The following is an 18,717-nucleotide window of genomic DNA, read 5'->3' as shown; positions in this document are numbered from 1 at the left end:
AATCCTGTCCATGCCCTTGGAAGAAGGGAATATTTTTCTGTCTTCCTCACATGTAAATGGCAACTTCGCTGGGTACAGCATTGTTAGGTATACCCTTCTCCATTCAAGATAAAGTTTCTGCCTGTTGCTTGCTCTTACCCTGCGAGGTGGGGACAGAGGAGGCCTAGAGTGGAACGACGAGTCCAGCTTTCACACATCTTCTAACACAACGCTGTCTGCTCACACCAGCACAACAGCATAGAATTTCTGGCATATTGATGACACCAGCCTAGCTTCAAACATGAATACTATATTTCTCTTATTTTTTTTCTTGAAAAATCCTCTGATATATTCTGGGGCTGAGGGCAGATTAAACACTTGGACTCAAATTACAATTTTACCCAGAAACACATGTAGGAATAGCTGTGTGTATAATTGGAATCATTCTGTAAACTTTTTTTTTTCCCACTTAGCATTATAATGTCAGCAGTTTCTGAAGCCTTTTTCCTTAATAACAGTATTTTTAGTGGCTATAATATTCAATAATGAAATTGTTATTGCCACCATTAGAATTTACCAAAGGCTTGCTATATTACAGGCACTATGCTAAGCCTTTTACATACGTTAGCTCATTTAATCCTCATTACAATCCCATGATTTGGGTTTTATCTCCATTTTCAATGCAGTTCCAGGCAGTAAAGGTGGAATTTGTACCTTGGCTTCTCTAACTCCTAGGCCTGTGCTTTAACCTTTCCTGCTGAATTAGAGATGTTGTTCCAAGCCCTATGCAGATATGCCAATAGCTGCCTGGTGTAAAGGCTACCCTCTGCACCGAGCTATTGGGCTAGAGCTGGTGAGGAGCAGAGAAGAGTGTTGAAAAGTGGCCGTGCCACCTACTCCTTCCACCTACCCCCTGCAGCCGCCCTTCCACCCCTCCCCATGCTTCCTCTCAAGCTTCTAGTAAAGGGCTGCAGATCTGGAAAGTGCAGCCCTGCCAGGTTGCCTGACTTCTCAATCACTGAGTGCGGGAGAAGGCCCCATTTGGTATCAGCAAACATAAACAGCTGCCCGGCGCTGCAGGGTGAACAGACCTAGTGACAAAATGCTCTAAATCAATCATTGCCTCGTCTTTTTTCAAATACACATCATTTCGTTACCTAGGGTACTGACTTCCTTACATGGAGAAAATGGAAATGATAGATATGGGTATGCTCACAATGTGTTGGCTATAAAGTAAGGGACTATCCTCTGAGGTAGAAAATCTAGCCCCTCAAAGGCCCCCATTGTCTCCACTAGTGTCCTTGTCCTTTCTTCCCATTTGCACAACTACTCCCACAGGCAAGCGCTCAGTCCCTCTTGCTAGAGCTCCAGGGGTCCCCCCACGACCACCACTAATCTCATTATCCCTTGTCCTTCCTGCAGCTTACAGATGAATTCTCTAAAGCCAGGCTGTAATCAGCACACAGAGGTGGGATGTAGATGGTACTTTCTCTTGCACAGAATTGATCCCACATTTGTACCCACTGTTCTTCCCATTAGATAGGAAACCCCCGGGACACGAGGGTAACGTCTGGTTTATCTTGACTGCCCTCCCCTTCTCACTCCCCACACAAATCAGAAATAGCTGACTATCTTGACCATACTGGGTTAGCAGCTCACGTTTTAAATGGAGTAAGTAGATTAGGCGTACTCATCTATTTCTGATGTTGAGTGTTTTTTGGCAGGCCCCTGTCAGACTTCATAGCACAGATGGTGGGATGGGCTGTGTATCCCAGATCAGAAGACAATGGTAAAAACACGCTGTCATCTATACGGACAGGAAAAAAATCACATGCATGTGCACACACAATTTCACTTAATCAAGTGCACTTTTGACGTACAAATCATAAAGTCGAAACTGTTTAGTCAACACCAAACCATAAGAAGGAAAGTTGATCAATTCCTCCAGTTTTCAGCCTTCAAAACATCAAGATGATATTGGACAACTTTGATTTTGGTTCCAAACTGACGTCCCAACTGGCCAGTTGCTTTCACATCCTATAGATTCAGACTCATGTTGAATCCCAGCTCCTCCACCCCCCCCACCACCTCCCTGGGTGTTCTCTGACATTTCAGGCCTGGTGTGAGCCAAGCAAACCTCAATTAGCTAATGAGGTGCCCAAGACCAGCACCAAGACTGCCTCTAAGGGCCAACCAGATCATTAACCGCCATCATCAGTGTGAATTTACAACCTCTCCTACCACATGGAGTGTGGGGGGTGCTGTGAAATGCTGCCAAGCCCTCGGCTGACAGGGACACAGAGAAGTGCTAGCAAGGCAAAAACAGAGTAAATTAAAAATATGCTTCGATCTATAGGCTCTATTTATCTATGTCTTTCTTTAGTAACATAACATTAAGGTAAAAGGTCATATCCCCACTGAAATATAATTTATATTTACCTTTTATTAAATAATTATGGCATGGCATGAAGTTAAATATTACAGAAGCTAATCAAGGGGGAATTCAATAGAGAAAACTCAGACATGAGAATTTCGTCTTTGCTATACATAGAATGTCTTAATCCTCCACTGGGAGTCATTCGGGTTTGCTTAAGGAGTTTAATAATACACATTTCAACTGCCACAGAATCTAAATCCCATTTGGATCAGCCTTGGAAAAACTTTCATCAATACCTTGAGATTTCATAATATTTCTCCTGAGAGCCTGGATCTTATGTGTCATTTCTCATTTTGATTGCGGGTATAATATATGAGGTTACTTACATATCTTGGGCCCAGCAAATAGATATAAACTTTAAGCAATGTGTAAAGGTTTTATTTTATAAGTAAATAGTATTTAACTAAAAATATCTACTGGGAACCACTCATTAAAAAAAAAAGCTGGCTGATGTTCAGTATTAATTTTCCCAAGGGGTTGGTGAGATGTATAAATTCTATATGGTTTTTTCTTTCCTTAAGAGGAGGCACAGAGACCAGATAATGCTGACCCTAGATTATGCCTCTGCTTCTGTTTCCCAAAAATATAGGAGACACTGGCTAACATGGAAAGGGGACTCTTTGTTAGAGTTCTGGTCAACCCTGAACAAAGACAGCATTGACATTGCAGGCAGGAGTTCATTTATGCCCTGACCAACAGGAACACTTATCACAAAATGACAGCATCAAAGGCTGATCAAATTCCTTTGCAGAAATTTGAGAAGAGACAAAGAAGATGATGGGGTGAAGGAAGACCTAAGTGATCAGTTGGGATGTCACTCTGGGATGCTGGGCTGGGTTTCAGCTTTCGTCTCCTGTAAGTCTCCAATTGGAGGCTAGGATCATCATGGAGTGTATGGATGGCCATCAAGAGGCCAAGAAAATTCTAAAAGTCGGAGCCTAGCTGTATGTTTGCACATATGTTCATTCATCTGCAGCAAAGGATCTTCACTTTTATCAGATATGCATAGATCCCGTGGTCCCCTGAGGGGTCTAGCCCACAGAAGTAGAGGATCTCTCCAGTCCTAACTTGAAATCTCATCCCTCTCCAATAATAAAGAAAACAATGGAAAAGAATTCTGCCTAAGAAACCTAAAATCTATGTAAGTGACTGTCAGACAAACACGAGATCAGAAGATGGACTCTGTTAAGCAAGCAAAGGAGAAACCATGCACCAGGAATACCTCTCCGTGAGGCTCTGGTCAAAGACAGTTACTCTGTTGGCACGACAGGAAGGTGTAGAGCAATCTAGCATGGGTAAGAATTCAGATATACAGACTCAAGCTCTTGCCTTCATTTACCTCTGGGACTTCTTCATTCTGCTCTCCCCCCAGTATCCATGTCTTCAAAGAGCCTTGAGCCTACATATTGATTCCCGTGAGGTCTGCCATCTTTGTGCTTTGTTTTGAGTTCCTCTGTCTCTCCCACCTCTTCTCCCCAATTTCATTGTCCAATCACTTACTTTCTGCCCTACTGCTCATGCGTCCAACATGCAGAGCCTATGTTCAATTAGCATTTTAATGCTCCCAAGTTAAATTTTTTCGCAGCATCTGATAGTCAATGGAGATAAAACTGGTCTGGCCTGGGATCTGCTTTATATCCCACCTCTGGGATCCCATCACCTCCAAGGCCCGGTGGACTTCGGTTTATCTCTCTGCAGAGAGAAATGGTTGGGCTAAATGGCTTCTAAGATGACTTGTGAGCTCTTGCATTATATAATTCTAAGGTGATTACCTATTTTGCACAGTGAATTTCTTCTTTGAGAAGTGGAGATGGGTGGGGTTGCAGCCATAGGCTGTTGAATTATGTTGTCATTAACCTTTGCTACATTGAAATCTTCTCCTACATCCATTTGTTTCAATGTAGCAAAAGTTCAGTGTCACCAATTAAAAAAAAAAGGACAAAGATAATATAGGAACACATTATTAAGAGGTGGCACCTGCCTTTGTGGATACAGGAACAAGAACATGAGGTGAGAACCAGCAGTGCACAAGTGAAAGATTAGACTGAAGCCTTTGATATTTAATTTAAAATGAAATATTAATTTAATATTTAATTATGCTTTGGTTTCAAGAAAAACTGCAGGAGGAAGACAGATTGTTTGAAGAAGGGAGTAATATACATGGTTAAGGAGACAACTGTAAAAATTAAAGATAAATTTCAAGGGTAAATCTAAATGCCACAATGGAGCAGTTATGAATATGCTCATGCTCTCTGTAATGTGTATTTAGAATATTATAGCCGAGAGCACCAGGCCATTAAGGGGCTGGGATGTCTCCGGTGAAACAACAGCCCCCTATTCTGGGGCTTCCAACGGAGACATCATTCTTCAGACTCAGCCGGAGGATGGATCCAGATTTCACAAGAGGTGAGGGTAGAAGCAACCTCAGTAAAACTAGAGGCTACCAGGAGGGCTATTGAGTCAACCTGTTTCCACTGTGAACAGGGAACAATCGTACTCGGGCCAGTTTTTGATGTTTGAATTGGGTATTTTTAACTCAAAATCAGATTCATTTTTTAAATGGGATTTTTTTTTTAATCAGGGTAATGCTATAAGGAAAAAAAAAGAAATGTGAAGTGGCTGAGCTATTAACATTTGCAATCCTGTGTGCACATCTGTGCAGAGCAGCTTTATGAAAAGAGGACCCCACACCCCACACAGAGCATCGGGGAAGAGACTGTTCAGGGTATGATCGGGTGGTTTATGGAAAAATCTAGGCCTCCCATTTCTCCTCCCAACTGCTGCCTGTTTCTGGCCATTTTCTTATGAATACTCTCTCCCAAATAGTGAATGGGGTGTGTAATCAAATGTATTTGCTTGTGCTAGAATAAAAGATAAGAAGTGCCCTGGGGGAGGAGGTTAGTTGACATGAATTCTTTGGTTTCTCAGTGCCTCCACTAGTTCTCTTTTGCCAGCTTCTAAGTTCAACCATGCACCTTGACAAGCAGCTCTGCTGTGTGCACCTGGGCTCACCTGGGCCAAGTCAGTGTCTCCTGCTCCTTTCATCCCCCATTAAAAACCCATCTCCCTTCACTCCACCTGCAGAGCCATGTTCTCAGGCTGCCTTGGCCTTCTCTGTCACCTACAAAATCTGATTTCTAATCTAGACCCAGATATCAAGGGCATGGTATGGTAGGTCTTTCAAGAAGAATCTACCTCTTACAGAAGGAATGACATGCAAAAAAAAAGTCCACTCTTGATCCAACGGCGATGCAGGTGAAGCCACCCAGAACTCATCCCAAAAGCTGTGTGTCCCTTTGCCAAATGCTGACAGTAGTGAATTGGACTTATATTTTTGTATTTCTATGCTGAATGCACTTGCATATCTCTATCATTTCATTTTCCCAGTAAGAAATACTTTACTGTTTGTGCACTTAGAAAACTGAGGTGCAGGACGGTTAAGTGATTTGCAGGAATGTTGGGGCTCCAATTCAATCTTGGTCATTGTCTTCCATCCTGGTGATAAGTTCTCTCTTAATAACAGAGTGGAGTTGGTACTCCTTTGTCTTCCACACCTTCAGTTATTCACGGACTGGAGGTTTCTATGACTTCCAGGGAATTCGAGGCACTTCATAGGTTCTCACCCTATCACATCATGCCATAATAGAAACATCCCACTTTGCAATCTGGAGCACAGACAAGGCATCCTCTGAGCCCCACTCCATGCTCACTGGCCAGCCCTGTATCCTGTGCATTTCCTCAAAGAAACAGCCAGAGAGCCAAGGCCACTGTCATTTGCAGGTAAAACTACTGGGTGAAGCCGAACAGATGGCCTTCGTGTAATTTCTTCTGTAAAGCTACACAGGATTGGTAAGTGGCACAGATCAGTGGTTAAGAGAGCAGCTTTGGAAGTAGACCGCTAGGACTGCACCCAACTTGGTGACCTCAGGCAACAGGATTCTTTTATTTATTTTTTTTTTAAGATTTTATTTATTCATTCGACAGAGATAGAGACAGCCAGCGAGAGAGGGAACACAAGCAGGGGGAGTGGGAGAGGAAGAAGCAGGCTCATAGCGGAAGAGCCTGATGTGGGGCTCGATCCCATAATGCCGGGATCACGCCCTGAGCCGAAGGCAGACGCTTAACCGCTGTGCCACCCAGGCACCCCCAGGCAGCAGGATTCTTATCTCTGAAGTTGAGAGACAAGGGAACCATCACAGTGAGAAAAGGCAGTGATGGTGTGAGCTCATGAGACACAGTCTGGCTCTACCTCCTCAAATGATGACAGATAGGACTACTGGATGAGTATCATCATTTGTTTTTCTTACTGGTTCTACCTGATGATAGAACTTACAGGAGATTTCTTAACCAACAATCAAATGTTTAGACCAGATTCTGCAAAGAGCTATAGGAATAACAGGGAAAACCTGTGCTCATCTGCCCCTCCCCCCCATACGTTCAGTGACCTGCCATGGGCCGCATGCATCACGGCTTTACACTGGTTTCTGGGGCGGGGGTGGGGGTGTGAGTGTGCAGATTTTATCATTATACACAATGGCCATTCCAGCCCCAAATGCATGCTTCAGACATTCTCTTCCTGCATCCTCAAAACAGCCAAGAAAGACCTGCACAAGCAATAGCCATGATCCTACTGGGTGCCCCTACCAGGATTACTTTTCCGCCCTGACAGTTCTCTGTGGAAGTCTGTGAGGAAAGTAAAGGACCCTCTCCTGTCAGAGCCCAAGCCCACCTACCCCCGTAGGTCTCCAAGCAGACCTTTCCCGAGGAGCTATACTCTCACGTGGATCTCTCAATGCTTCAGTAGCAAGCTGCACTTTAGCAAACCATGGTTGGAGGAAAATAGACCTGCAAAGTCACATGTGTGAAGAAAATGTGTTGTTTTTCAGAGCCCTGATGTTGTTTATGCTGTACTTGGCAGCAACAACCATGGGGACTGATTACTGCATTTTGGCTCATTATACCAGGTAAGTTACATCTAATAGCCGTGGGTTTATTATGGTACTGTATCCTTGGATACAGGAACCATCAACAGTTGGACCTGGGAGCCTCCTTTCCCACCTCCTGCTTTTTGAGTCTCCTTCTAGAAAGTTCCACCTAAGAGTAAATATTATTGTGTTCACAGTGCAATGACTCAGTCTCATAACAATTGCCCCACATGTAGAGTACTTTACCAACCAGAAAGTCTCACAACAGCCTGATGAGCAGGACTCAGGTTTCTCAAACTCATTTCTTTGTTTAAAATACAGATTCTCAGACCCTCCCAAAAGAATATGATTTGGTATGTCTGGAATGGAGCCAAGCATGATTCTCATACTCAGCCAAATTAGGGAAACACCTATGGGTAATAGTATAATTAGTACCAGAGCTTTAGAGATGAAGAAAATGAGGCTCAGGGAGGTTAGGTGACTTATCAAAAGGACAAACAAGTCATTGATGCCCCCACTGGCGTCTGAAAGCTTGTTTTCTGGCTGAGTCCAGTGCATCCTCCTCTTGGATGCCACTCCCCCCTCCCCCACTCATGCTCACTCTGTCCCCACTAAAGCTCTCGAGGCTTCTCAAGGTTTTCTTTTCCTCTGGAATCAAGATGATATTTTCCACCTGACCGCTGGAGCAGAGTATTTTGTCTAGGCCTATAGTGGTTCCTGAGACAATCTCCTGCGTGTTGAACCTGTTCTGAGGCTCAGAATGTGTGGCTCAGGAGGAGGCTTGGACCCCCGAGAGCTCTCGGCCCGTCAGCCCCCCAGAGAGAAGGCCAGGATTCTCCAGGCTCACAGAAGGTAGGCCTTGGCTCTGAGGCAGAGAACCCCACCTCCAGTCACCTTGGGAAGCTACTGCCTTTCCAGCTATTGGACTAAGATTCCCAATGGGTTGTAAAGTGGCTTTCCATGCTGGTGGCTGCTCCTTGAGTGGGCAAGACAAGATCATCAATCCATTTTCTGTAGCACCTGAGCCCCTCCATGAATAACATTAGCCACTTGTCTCTACCAACCTGAGTCGCATTTGGCTCGGTAACCTCAGGTGGAAGTTTCTAGAGAAAGTGACTAGCCTCCTGTGCCATCATGGACAGCGTTTGTATTTTTATTTTCTTCTCTGTTTGTGAAAGAATGTACAACTCACCCCCACCCTCCTCACCCTTAACTGCCTCCCACGGTCCTTTTTTCTCCAAAGCAGTCTTCTGGAAGAAGCTTCACTGCTTCCCTGGCTGGAAATACTCTTCCTGTACCTAAAGAATCAAGTTTACCAATGTATGCTGTTTCAGTATTTCAATATGTGGGACATTAATGTTTTACACCACATTTTCTTTCATTATTAATTAAAAATTATTTAATTTTTTCAGAAAATAATAATTATAAATAAGCAAAATTTAAACTAATAATAATAATCCCAACACCTAGAAACCACCATTGGTAATGCCTTCATATGCAGGTTTCTATATCTTACTTGGGTTTTTTTATACAACTATTCTTTTTTCATATATATTTCTGTGTGTGTACATATATACACACCCACACCCACACAAATAGGACCATACTGCGCATATAGTTTTTAAGCTTTTTTTAAAACCTATATCACAAACATCTTTCGTGCAACTAAATATCCATTCACAACACCACTTTTAATGTCTAAAAAGTGTTTCAGTATAAGGACGGTTCACTGTTTATTTAATGAGTCCCCTAATGGACACTAAGGATGTTTTCAATTTTCCACAACTATAAACAGTGCTCCAATGAACAGCCTTCAGGCAAACTCAGTTATTTCCTAAGTATACATTCCAAAAAGTAGAATTGTTGGGTCAAAGGGTATATACATTTTGAAAGCTAGTACCATCGAGATACTCTCCTACAACCTTCTACCCTCCTACAGGAGTATGTTAGAAAGTCCCCGCTTTCTACTAATTTTGCCAACTTGGGGACTTTCATTTGCTAAAAAAGAAAATCCTTGCCAACTTGATGGGGGGGGGGGGGGAATGTTATCCCATAGTTGCCTTAATTTACATGTATTTGATTATTAATGTGATTGAGATTTTTAAAAATGTTTACTGCTAAATTGTATTTCTTCCTGAATTAACTCCTGATATTCCTTGCTAGCTTTTTTTTTTCCTTTTTTTTTTAATTTTAATGATTTTTTATTATATTATGTTAGTCACCGTACACTACATCCCCGGTTCCTTGCTAGCTTTTAATTTACATATCTTTCTTTTTCTCCTTAATTTGTGAGATAACTAACATTCATCTCTTTATCCACAATGCAAACTTAGTTGTTGACAAATATAGGCATAAAATAAGCTTTTGCTGAATAAATAAAGGAATCTCTTTCCACGTAAGATAATATGACACATGTAGTGAATAAGTTCTGTTTGTCCTTTACCTTTTGATTTAATGACCATCACCTCACACATGTGAAATTTTCTTTTTATGTAATCATAGATTTATGCTTGACAGTTTCCTTGGGGTCAAGGTTAGCAAGGCTCCAGATTATAATAACAATATTTTGAAATATGTACATTTTTAATTAAAAATATTTAATTCAAATGTTTTAGTTTATAATATGAAATTAGCTATCAAACCTTTTTTTTTTTTTTGGATACTTAACTAGTTGGCCTAATACCATTTGTTAAACATTCCATCTTTTCCACATTGACTTGAGGTGGCTCCTCACCGCTACACATGTTTAGGTATTTATACTATTCATGTGTACAAAACCTGTTTATTATTAAACGCTCTCTTCTGTTGCATAACACTTTTGTATGTTCCTCCAAAGCCCCATATTCTTCTAATTACTCAAAATAGGTTTTAAGTCTGGTAGGGCATGGCCCTCTCATTTTTCAAACTGAGGGGTCCTATTTTAGCACCTTTATTTTTCCAGGTGAACTCTTGTAAAGTTTCCCCAAACATTTTGTTGGTACTTTGATTGGCATTGTGTTAAATTTATGCATTAATTGACATCTTTACAATATTAAATCTTCCCACCTCTCCACCAGCTGGAAGTATTTTGTCCTTCCTCTGAACTCCCTTAGCAATTTATACCTTTTTAAAAATCACTTTCTACACTATACCCACCCAATTTTTCAAACCTGAAACCTGAGAAGCATCTCCTCCCCTCCCTTCCCCAACCTTCACCCCATCCAATCAATCATCAAGTGCTGCCAATGTTACCTCCTAGATCCCATCCCCTTCTGCCTGTCCCCACTACCGGTACTCTGGTCCAAGCTGCCATCATTTCTGGATGGGGCCACCACGCTGGCCTCCAACTGACCTCCTTGAATCCACCCTGGCTTCCAAGCCATTCTCTACAATTCCGCCAGAACGATTGTTTAAAAGGCAAATCTGATCATGGCACACCCCAGTTTAAAAATATTCCAATAGCTCCCCATGGCACTTGGGGTAGAGCCAAAGAAGCAGGTCCCAACCCTCCCTTCCAGCTTGAGGCCAACCTTTCTTTAACTCATTCTTTCTGTCCTGTTCATAGGAGCCATCATATATATCCATGTCCTTTCTTACCCCAGGGCCTTTGCACATTCTGTCTCTTGCATTTGGACTGTTCTTAGCCTTCCCCAATATCTTAGTTTAAGAAGGTTCAATTTCCCAAGTGTATATTCCCAGCATCCCATACAACTCCTTTTTAGTACTCATCACATTTGTAATTACTCATTCAAGTTTCCATGGTAATAACCCTGATAGTAAAAGTTTCCATTGTAATAACCCTGGTACTAATCATAAGAATATTATTAATAATAAGTGCTTTTGAATAGTAAGGTATAGTCACTCTCTATCCCAAGTGCTTACATGAAGAGGCACTCTAGACCCGACTTCTACCAGCTCGTGACAGCAGGTTGTTAAAATTTATGGAACATAGAAGTGGGAAGATCGGTAGGAGAAGAAAGGGAAGAAGAAAGGGGGGGTGGTAAACAGAAGGGGAAATGAACCATGAGAGACTATGGACTCTGGGAAACAAACTGAAGGCATCAGAGGGGAGGGGGTGGGAAAATGGGATAGGCTGGCGATGGGTATTAAGGAGGGCACGTATTGCATGGTGCACTGGGTGTTATATGCAAGTAATGAATCATGGAACTTTACATCAAAAACTAGGGGTGTACTGTATGGTGACTAACATAATAAAAAAATATTAATAAAATTTTCAGAAATTTTGTGAGCCAGCTGATGTCATAGTGGTACCATGGAAATCAGCAAATACAACCAACTCTACCACTCCCTCCCCACTGCTTTTCCCTGGAGAGCCAAACACCACTGTTTACATGCACAGTATTATTTAGTCTCACCACAGCTCTGTGAGATAGGTGGCCCATTTTATAGATGGGGAGACTAAGTTAAGTCACTTACACAAGATTTCAGAACTATAGGCATCAAAGAAGCCCAAACCTAGAGCATAAGTAGTTCATCTTCACATTACTATACCATAATGAAGGAAGGATCCTGCTGGTCTGACTTGTCTACAGTGTCCCCAGCACATAGCACAGTGCTGACCATAGAAAGCACGCTCGATTAATATTTGCTTCATGAATAAGTCAATAAAATTTTAGCACATTAGGAAAACAGAGCTATTTGATGACAATATTTGCTAAATAAAAGACACTAGGCAGGATGGCAAGAGACCTGAGTCCTTGTTCTGACTCCATCTCAAATTCAATGGGCAATTGTGACAAGTCGCTTCTGCCTGGGTCTTAGTTCTCCCATCTGCAAAAGAGGGAGTTGACCAGGTGATCTGCAATATCTCATCATCTCTATAATTCTTTGAATTTACAAATAACATAATATCTATTATTTTCATTATTATGTGGGCTCCCCTTTAAGCAGACACTGTTTCCACAAACTGTGGTTCATGGCCTCCTCTGTTCTGTCTGGCAAATTCCCACTTTCCTTTAGAAATGTCGCTCTATTGTCACCTCCTCTGGAAAGCCTTCCCTGATTCCCTAAAGTCAGCCACTCCCTACTCCTTGCATTTATACCTCCTATGGGACTTAACCCAATTATCATCATCTCCAGGTGTCTATCTCCCCTTCTAGAACTGTAAGCTGCTAGAGGCCTACTGAAATTACTGGTTTTGTGCCTTGAGCATAATTTAGAACTGATGTTTGCTCAATGAATGTATCAAGTACACTGATGCCTGGGACCTGCCCTCAGAGATTCGGAGCTACTTGGTCTGGGGCCCAGGTGTCAGTGATTTAAAGCACAGCCAAGGGTTAGGACCTCTGCTTCTTCGAGTTTTCACGCAGATACCCACATGTGCATTCACATGCACACAACACCAAGGCTCCACACATCCATGGCCTCACTGAGTAGTCACATCTTTCATTACTTCAGAAGAGAGCTGAGGATTGGTTGCCACATGATCGCTATTTGTCCTACCAGTCTCCTCACAGGCCAGATGGTCATCCATATACAGTAGGTAGAGAAAACAGAGATACCAGAGCCCTGGATGTGGAAAGCATCCCAAAGTGAGACCCATTCCTCGCCTAAGCTCAGGGACAGCCCACACTCCTGCTTTCCTCCTACCCCACCAGCCACTCCTCCTCAGTCACCTTCCTGCGCTCCTCCTGTCACCCTGAGCCCTACATACTGGTGTTCCTGAGGCACCATCTTGAGACTTCTTCCATCCTGTAGCTCCACTCTCTTCTGAGGCCATCTCATCCAGCCCTGTGGCTTTAAATCCTGTCTGGATGCTGACTGCTCCCTTGTTCAACATCCTCAGTGTCTTCCCTTCCAAACCCCTTGTCCTACCTGCCTTTCCTACCTCATCTTCCATCACCAGCGCCATTCTGGCCAGAGGTATTCATGCTCTTCCCTGATGATGCCAGGCTTAGTCCCACCTCTCAGTCTGTAATCTGTTCTCTGCCTGGGACACTCACCCCCAATTCTCTGACAGCCAGACACTGCTCTAGAGAACACTGGTGAACCAAACAAACGCAGCCCTGAACAGTTCCAGGTACCAAAGAAAGGCAATGTGAATGGAGAGGAGAGAAGGTCACAAAGATACGGAGGCAGGGGGATAGATTTCCACACCTGTGATAGAGGTCTCCATTCAATGTCCCTTCCTCACAGAGTCCCTCCCTGACCACCCCACACAGAGCCCTCCCTCATTCTTTATCCCTTACTTATTACTGTTGAAATTATATCATCTATTTTCTTTGCTGTCTTCCCCTCTAGAAAGTAAGTTTTATTAAAATGAGGGATTTTATCTTGCCCATTTCTATATCCCAGAGCCTAGAGTTGTGCCAGCCCATGGTACTAGGCATGTCATAAACACTCATTTAAATGAATGAATAAACTATGTCCCTTTGGGAGCTAGAGCAGTAAATATTGTACTGTGACTGTAATAGCATCTTCCACAGAAACACACATACACAATAAACCAACCAAGATGTACCTATCTCAAGAGAGAAAATTCAAAGGTGAAATTTTAAATAAATATACCTAAAAGTTCTCCTCCATCTACTCCTCAGTGATATCTAACCAGACGTTTACACATAAACAAGAAGGGGAGTCTGAATCCAAACAAGAGAAGACACTATAAAATATTATTAGAATTTCATAATGTGCCTGCTATATTTTCTAAGTTTATATATTTCTTTGTCTATACCCCTTATTTTCTCCTTCAAATTATAATATCCTAGTTGATCCTCCTGCCTTCAGTCGTTTCCCTAACTCAATCTTTATATGAAGAGTATTTGTGTTTCTTACAAGAACACTTAACGTCATCTTACAAATCAAGTCTGAATTCCTGTACAAGGCTTTATGGTTTTTGTTTTGTTTTTTTAAATTATGGTAAAACACACATGACAAAATTTACCATCTGAAGCCATTTCTAAGTGTAAAGTGTCTTCACACTGGGCAACCGATCTCCAGAACTTCTCATCTCACAAAACTGAAACTCTGTACCCATTAAATAACACTCCCATTCTCCCTCCCCCAACACCTGATCACCACCATTTGATGTTCTGCTCTGAATTTGACCATTCTAGGTACCCTACAGGGCTTTTCAGTGGTTTTATGTTTTCCTTCCCTCCCATTCCTAGCTCATGTGGGCTAAGTTCTGGTCTAAGTTCTACCCCAGTGCATTGCCTTGGCTGTAAACCAGCCTTCTCTCCTCCAGACACCTGCTCACCTTACCTACTGGGCCCCAGCACATGGGATTCCCATAGTTGGGACATTCTTCCTTCTTCTCAGCCTATTTGAATTCTCCCCACCCTTAAAAATAGTCTTTGATATCCATCTCCTCCTTGAAACCCCTCCCCCCTACTCTAGTTCACACTGAACTCTGTCTTCTTGGCACTCATATTCCATTCATTCATTGGAAACACTAAACATTTTGAATATTCTAATTCCCCAGCTGTTCTGTGCAATATACCATCGCCTCCTCCTCCTAAAATTTCTACATTTCCAAATAGGAACCATGTCTCACAAGTCATTATACCTTCCACATAGAAAAAGTAGATATTCAACAAATTTTAAACAAATATTTTTAAACAAATATTCAGCAAATTTCAACAAATATTGAAATAATAGTTAATTCCTACTTTCATAAAATGTTAAGACAATTTGAACCACTCTGCAGCACCATTGGCAATTTTTACAAATCCTTTTCAAGACAATTTAGCTATAGCCAGCCAGTTGGTCTAATTTTTTATCTGAATGCTTAGATAAAAGTCTGTTCTAGCATGGTTCTAGCTCAGTCAAATTTATAAAGAGGCACTCATGAAATGAGCTCCCGTGATCATCTTCCACTGTTTGGAAATTGCTTGCATAAAATAAAATTTAAAATCAAGTCTACACTTCCCCATTCAACACCTATCACCCAGTCCATTCTTCCCACACTAGTAAGAAGACCTAGGAAAGGTAAAATCATTATAAAGTGGAGACACTGGGAACTAGAGCAAAGGTGAACCAGGAGCCCATCTCCCTTGGATCATTTTCTCACCCACCTGTGTAAATGAACCTCCCTGGAGCTCCTTTGCAGAACTGTTTGGATTTATAAGATAATGTCACTTCCACTACTCCGGGGATGTGCCGAGGAGGAGTCTGCACTCTGATGGCATGAGGAGTTATTAGCTGAGGAATGAATAGGCAGAGAAATAAAATACCTGTTATACAAGTTATCACCAAGGCTACAGAGGACAGGAGCATCTCTGGCGATAACCCCCCCAGGGCAAACTGGCTATACTCATGGTACCCCAAATGCTCCAAATGCCCTGTCCCTCTATCTCACATGTTTCTCCCTCCCACCCTGGAATTTCCTCACAACTTAACCTGTCTAGATCCTCGCCTTCCCACCAGTCCAGCTCAAGACTCCTCCAACCTCCGGGGCCCATCCCTGTATTCACTCCCTCCCTGCGTCCTGTACAGCTACTCTCTCATGTAGTGACTTGGCAATTTCCATTTCCAACCTAGCACTGTTACTTGTCTTTTTGTACTGTCTTGTTGGTTTTCTCATTATGAAAGTAGAACATATCCACTTTAGAAAATTAGGAAATTATAGAAAAATATGAAAAAAAATATTAACATTGCATAACCCAGAGATGGCCACTGTTAATCTTTGGTGTGTTTCTAGTACTTTTCTATGGATGGCTGTTATATAATTAGATTTTATATCCATAGACACTGTTGTCCTGATTTTTTTTTTCACTTAGCATTATAGCATAAATACAATCCCTCCTTCTGTGTCATTGGAACTTTTTCAAAACCAAAGTTTTAATGTGGGAATTGAACCATTCTCATATTATTCAATATTTAGGCTGTTTCTAATTTTTTACAATTATAAACAATGCTGTGATAAATATTTATCTTTTTAAGGGATCCATGCCTACAATAAATTGTGGCTTACATGTCTTTTAATTCTTGGTGACTTGCTCACAGTAGGTACTCAGTAATGTGCATTCATGTCACTGATACTCCAGGAATTACATTTCCCCAAATCAAAACCATCTTTGGGCCAAAGAAAATCAGGGAAACAAGTTGTTTTTGCCTACCTCACTCCATACAAGCATGGTCCCAAATACCACTTGGAGACCATCAAAGAAGTTGTCTCCAATGATGATGACCATGGCTCCTCCTGTGGTCCAGCCTTCACTTGGGCTAATGGCTTTGATGCAGGGGGTAGCTAAGAAGATAGAAAAGAAAATGTCTGAGCTGTCCTTTGATGGTTGAAATTTGGAGTTTTGGGGATTGGCTGCTCTTGAAAGTTGTTGGTTATTCCAGGTTTAAGTTGAGCTTTGCTGACTTGCCATCATTCCCTAATTGGTTGCTGGTTTTCACCAGGTCATTAAAGCCTAATGAGTTGACCACTATGTATGAAAACGTGGAACACTTAGCTAATTGTGCAAAGGGTGTTTTTAAAACCCTGTTGTTTTCCCCCATATTTTTATAAGTTGATCACACTGGAAATGTGTAAATCCCTTTTCTCTCCCCACCTCCTCTGCCCCAAGATGTTAAGATTTACAAGGCCTGCTAATGTGCTAGTGAGAAAAGGAGAAAGTAAAATCTATCATAGTTGAAGTTTTTTCAAGCTCTATCAAGAGACAATTTCTAATCACTTTCCTAACTTTGTAGGACGGATTTCCCCCCCTTCTTCCATATGTTCAAGGCCTCTGGACTTTACATCCCAACAGGAACCCAATATGGTTTTCAGGCCATAACTAAAGTCAATCCATCACTCCATTTCCAAAGTTGACAGGGTCAAAGGTGGAGGAGAACTTTGGCAGGACTCCAAAAACATGAGCCCCCTTTGAACAGCCAGTCAATCACATCCAATCAGTCAAAAGAAACTGGATGGGTTCCTAGTTCTGAACCCTGGGATTTTCTTCTCCCCTTTCAGTGCCCACTGTGGGAGAATTAACACCACTCCAAATTCTTTACTGATTCAATCATTTTCTTTCAGTTCATTAATTCCTATTTAAATTGATACAAGACACATTTTAAGGACCAAGCTGGGGTGGGGGCTGGTGGGCAGTATACAGCAAAACATCACACTAAAATAGTAGCCTAGGTTAGCCATTTACCCTATATTACAAAGCCTTACTACCCCTAGTGAGTTGGGGAGTGTGAAAGATGGAATTTACTCAGGTATTTGTCAGTTATCTTCCTTGATATGCTTTAATTTTTTGGACAACTTGAAGTTGAACAGTGACCAGTATTTCTGACGACTTTAATGCACATGGAAAACTACCCAGAGCAGATCATGATTTCTTCTTGTCCAAGCAAACAAAAATCAATTAGTGTCAATTTCATTCCGCACATTGTTTTGTTTTGCCCACAATCTGTTTAAGGGCACATCTGACACTTATTCATACATGTCTGGCACTGTAATGTTCCTGTTTAACTAAGATGTCATAGGCCTACGTTTGCCTGAAATGCCCGTCTAGCAAAAAGAAAAACACAGGACTAGATGGCAGAGGTGGTAAGGCACGGGGGCCTGAGCGCCGGCTGGGAGGCATGCAGGGTTGCAACAGAACAGGCAGGAGTCAGTGTTTACAACTTCACTTAAAACCCACAAGATCTTGTGTACTTTCTCCATGCCGGCTCAGACATAAATTTAAAATTCAAACCAGGACAATGGTGGAGACCTTGATTTGTCTGCCGTTCTCAGCCCAGATAGCAGGCAGCCTTACCTTCTGATGGGTCCAGCCTTCTTGCTCGCCGGCCATGCTTTGAGTTGTTATGAACAAACATGTTGTCAGAAACAGCCAGCACATGTCCATCCACGTTCACTGTTGTTGACAACACGACCTGCATATTTAAAGTAAAATGGGAGGGGGTGGCGTTAGTTGTACATAAAGTAGGAAAAGTCTCAGCCTACTGTTTTGCCAGACTTCTCTATGGCTAATGAGAGACAGAACAGAATCTTGGACCAGGGTCATGCCCTTGGCATCTCAGCAGGTCATCCGCCCCCTGTGATTATGGCAGAGCTTCCTGGAAAAAGAGGCCACCCTTCACTTGCATGTTGTTACCTATTTGCATTCAAACCACGCCCCCGTGATGGAGTGGGGAAACTGGCCATCTGCCTGCTGGTTCTAAAAATCTTGTTCTCTCCCACAGGACCTGGACAACCATTCCCAGCTGACCCTAGAGCTGTGGTCACACCAAGGAGCCGACTGTGTGCACTCAGGAAAGGAAGATCTCACCACCGGCTGGGAGGTCATCTCTCCCAGCTCGGGACGGGTTCTTGAACTTCTAATGTCTGCTTAAGTAATGCTGAGCACAGAGATGCTGCCTGAGGAGCTGTTTGTGGGGTGTCCCCACCCGCAAGAGAGCAGGGGCGGAGATGCTCCATTTTCTGGTGAGATGAAG

At 42.4% G+C, this 18,717-nt stretch overlaps 1 protein-coding gene across 3 annotated transcripts in view; it reads right to left on the bottom strand.

Annotated features, from left to right (window-relative positions):
- Window positions 1–18,717, bottom strand: part of EBF2 (EBF transcription factor 2) — a 186,990-nt gene that overhangs the window by 23,403 nt on the left and 144,870 nt on the right. For all 3 annotated transcript variants that reach the window (XM_057310199.1, XM_026518969.4, XM_026518970.4), the window contains exons 8-10: window positions 18,039–18,156; window positions 16,401–16,531; window positions 15,357–15,483 (exon numbers count right to left, since the gene is read on the bottom strand). In XM_057310199.1, the coding sequence (XP_057166182.1) occupies window positions 15,357–15,483; window positions 16,401–16,531; window positions 18,039–18,156 (376 nt within the window). The remainder of the gene's footprint in view (window positions 1–15,356; window positions 15,484–16,400; window positions 16,532–18,038; window positions 18,157–18,717) is intronic.

The sequence above is a fragment of the Ursus arctos genome, unplaced genomic scaffold (genome assembly GCF_023065955.2).
Source record: "Ursus arctos isolate Adak ecotype North America unplaced genomic scaffold, UrsArc2.0 scaffold_11, whole genome shotgun sequence".
Lineage (NCBI taxonomy): Eukaryota > Metazoa > Chordata > Mammalia > Carnivora > Ursidae > Ursus > Ursus arctos.
Note: the sequence above shows the minus strand (reverse complement) of the source record. Positions and strands in the feature narration are given on the sequence as shown.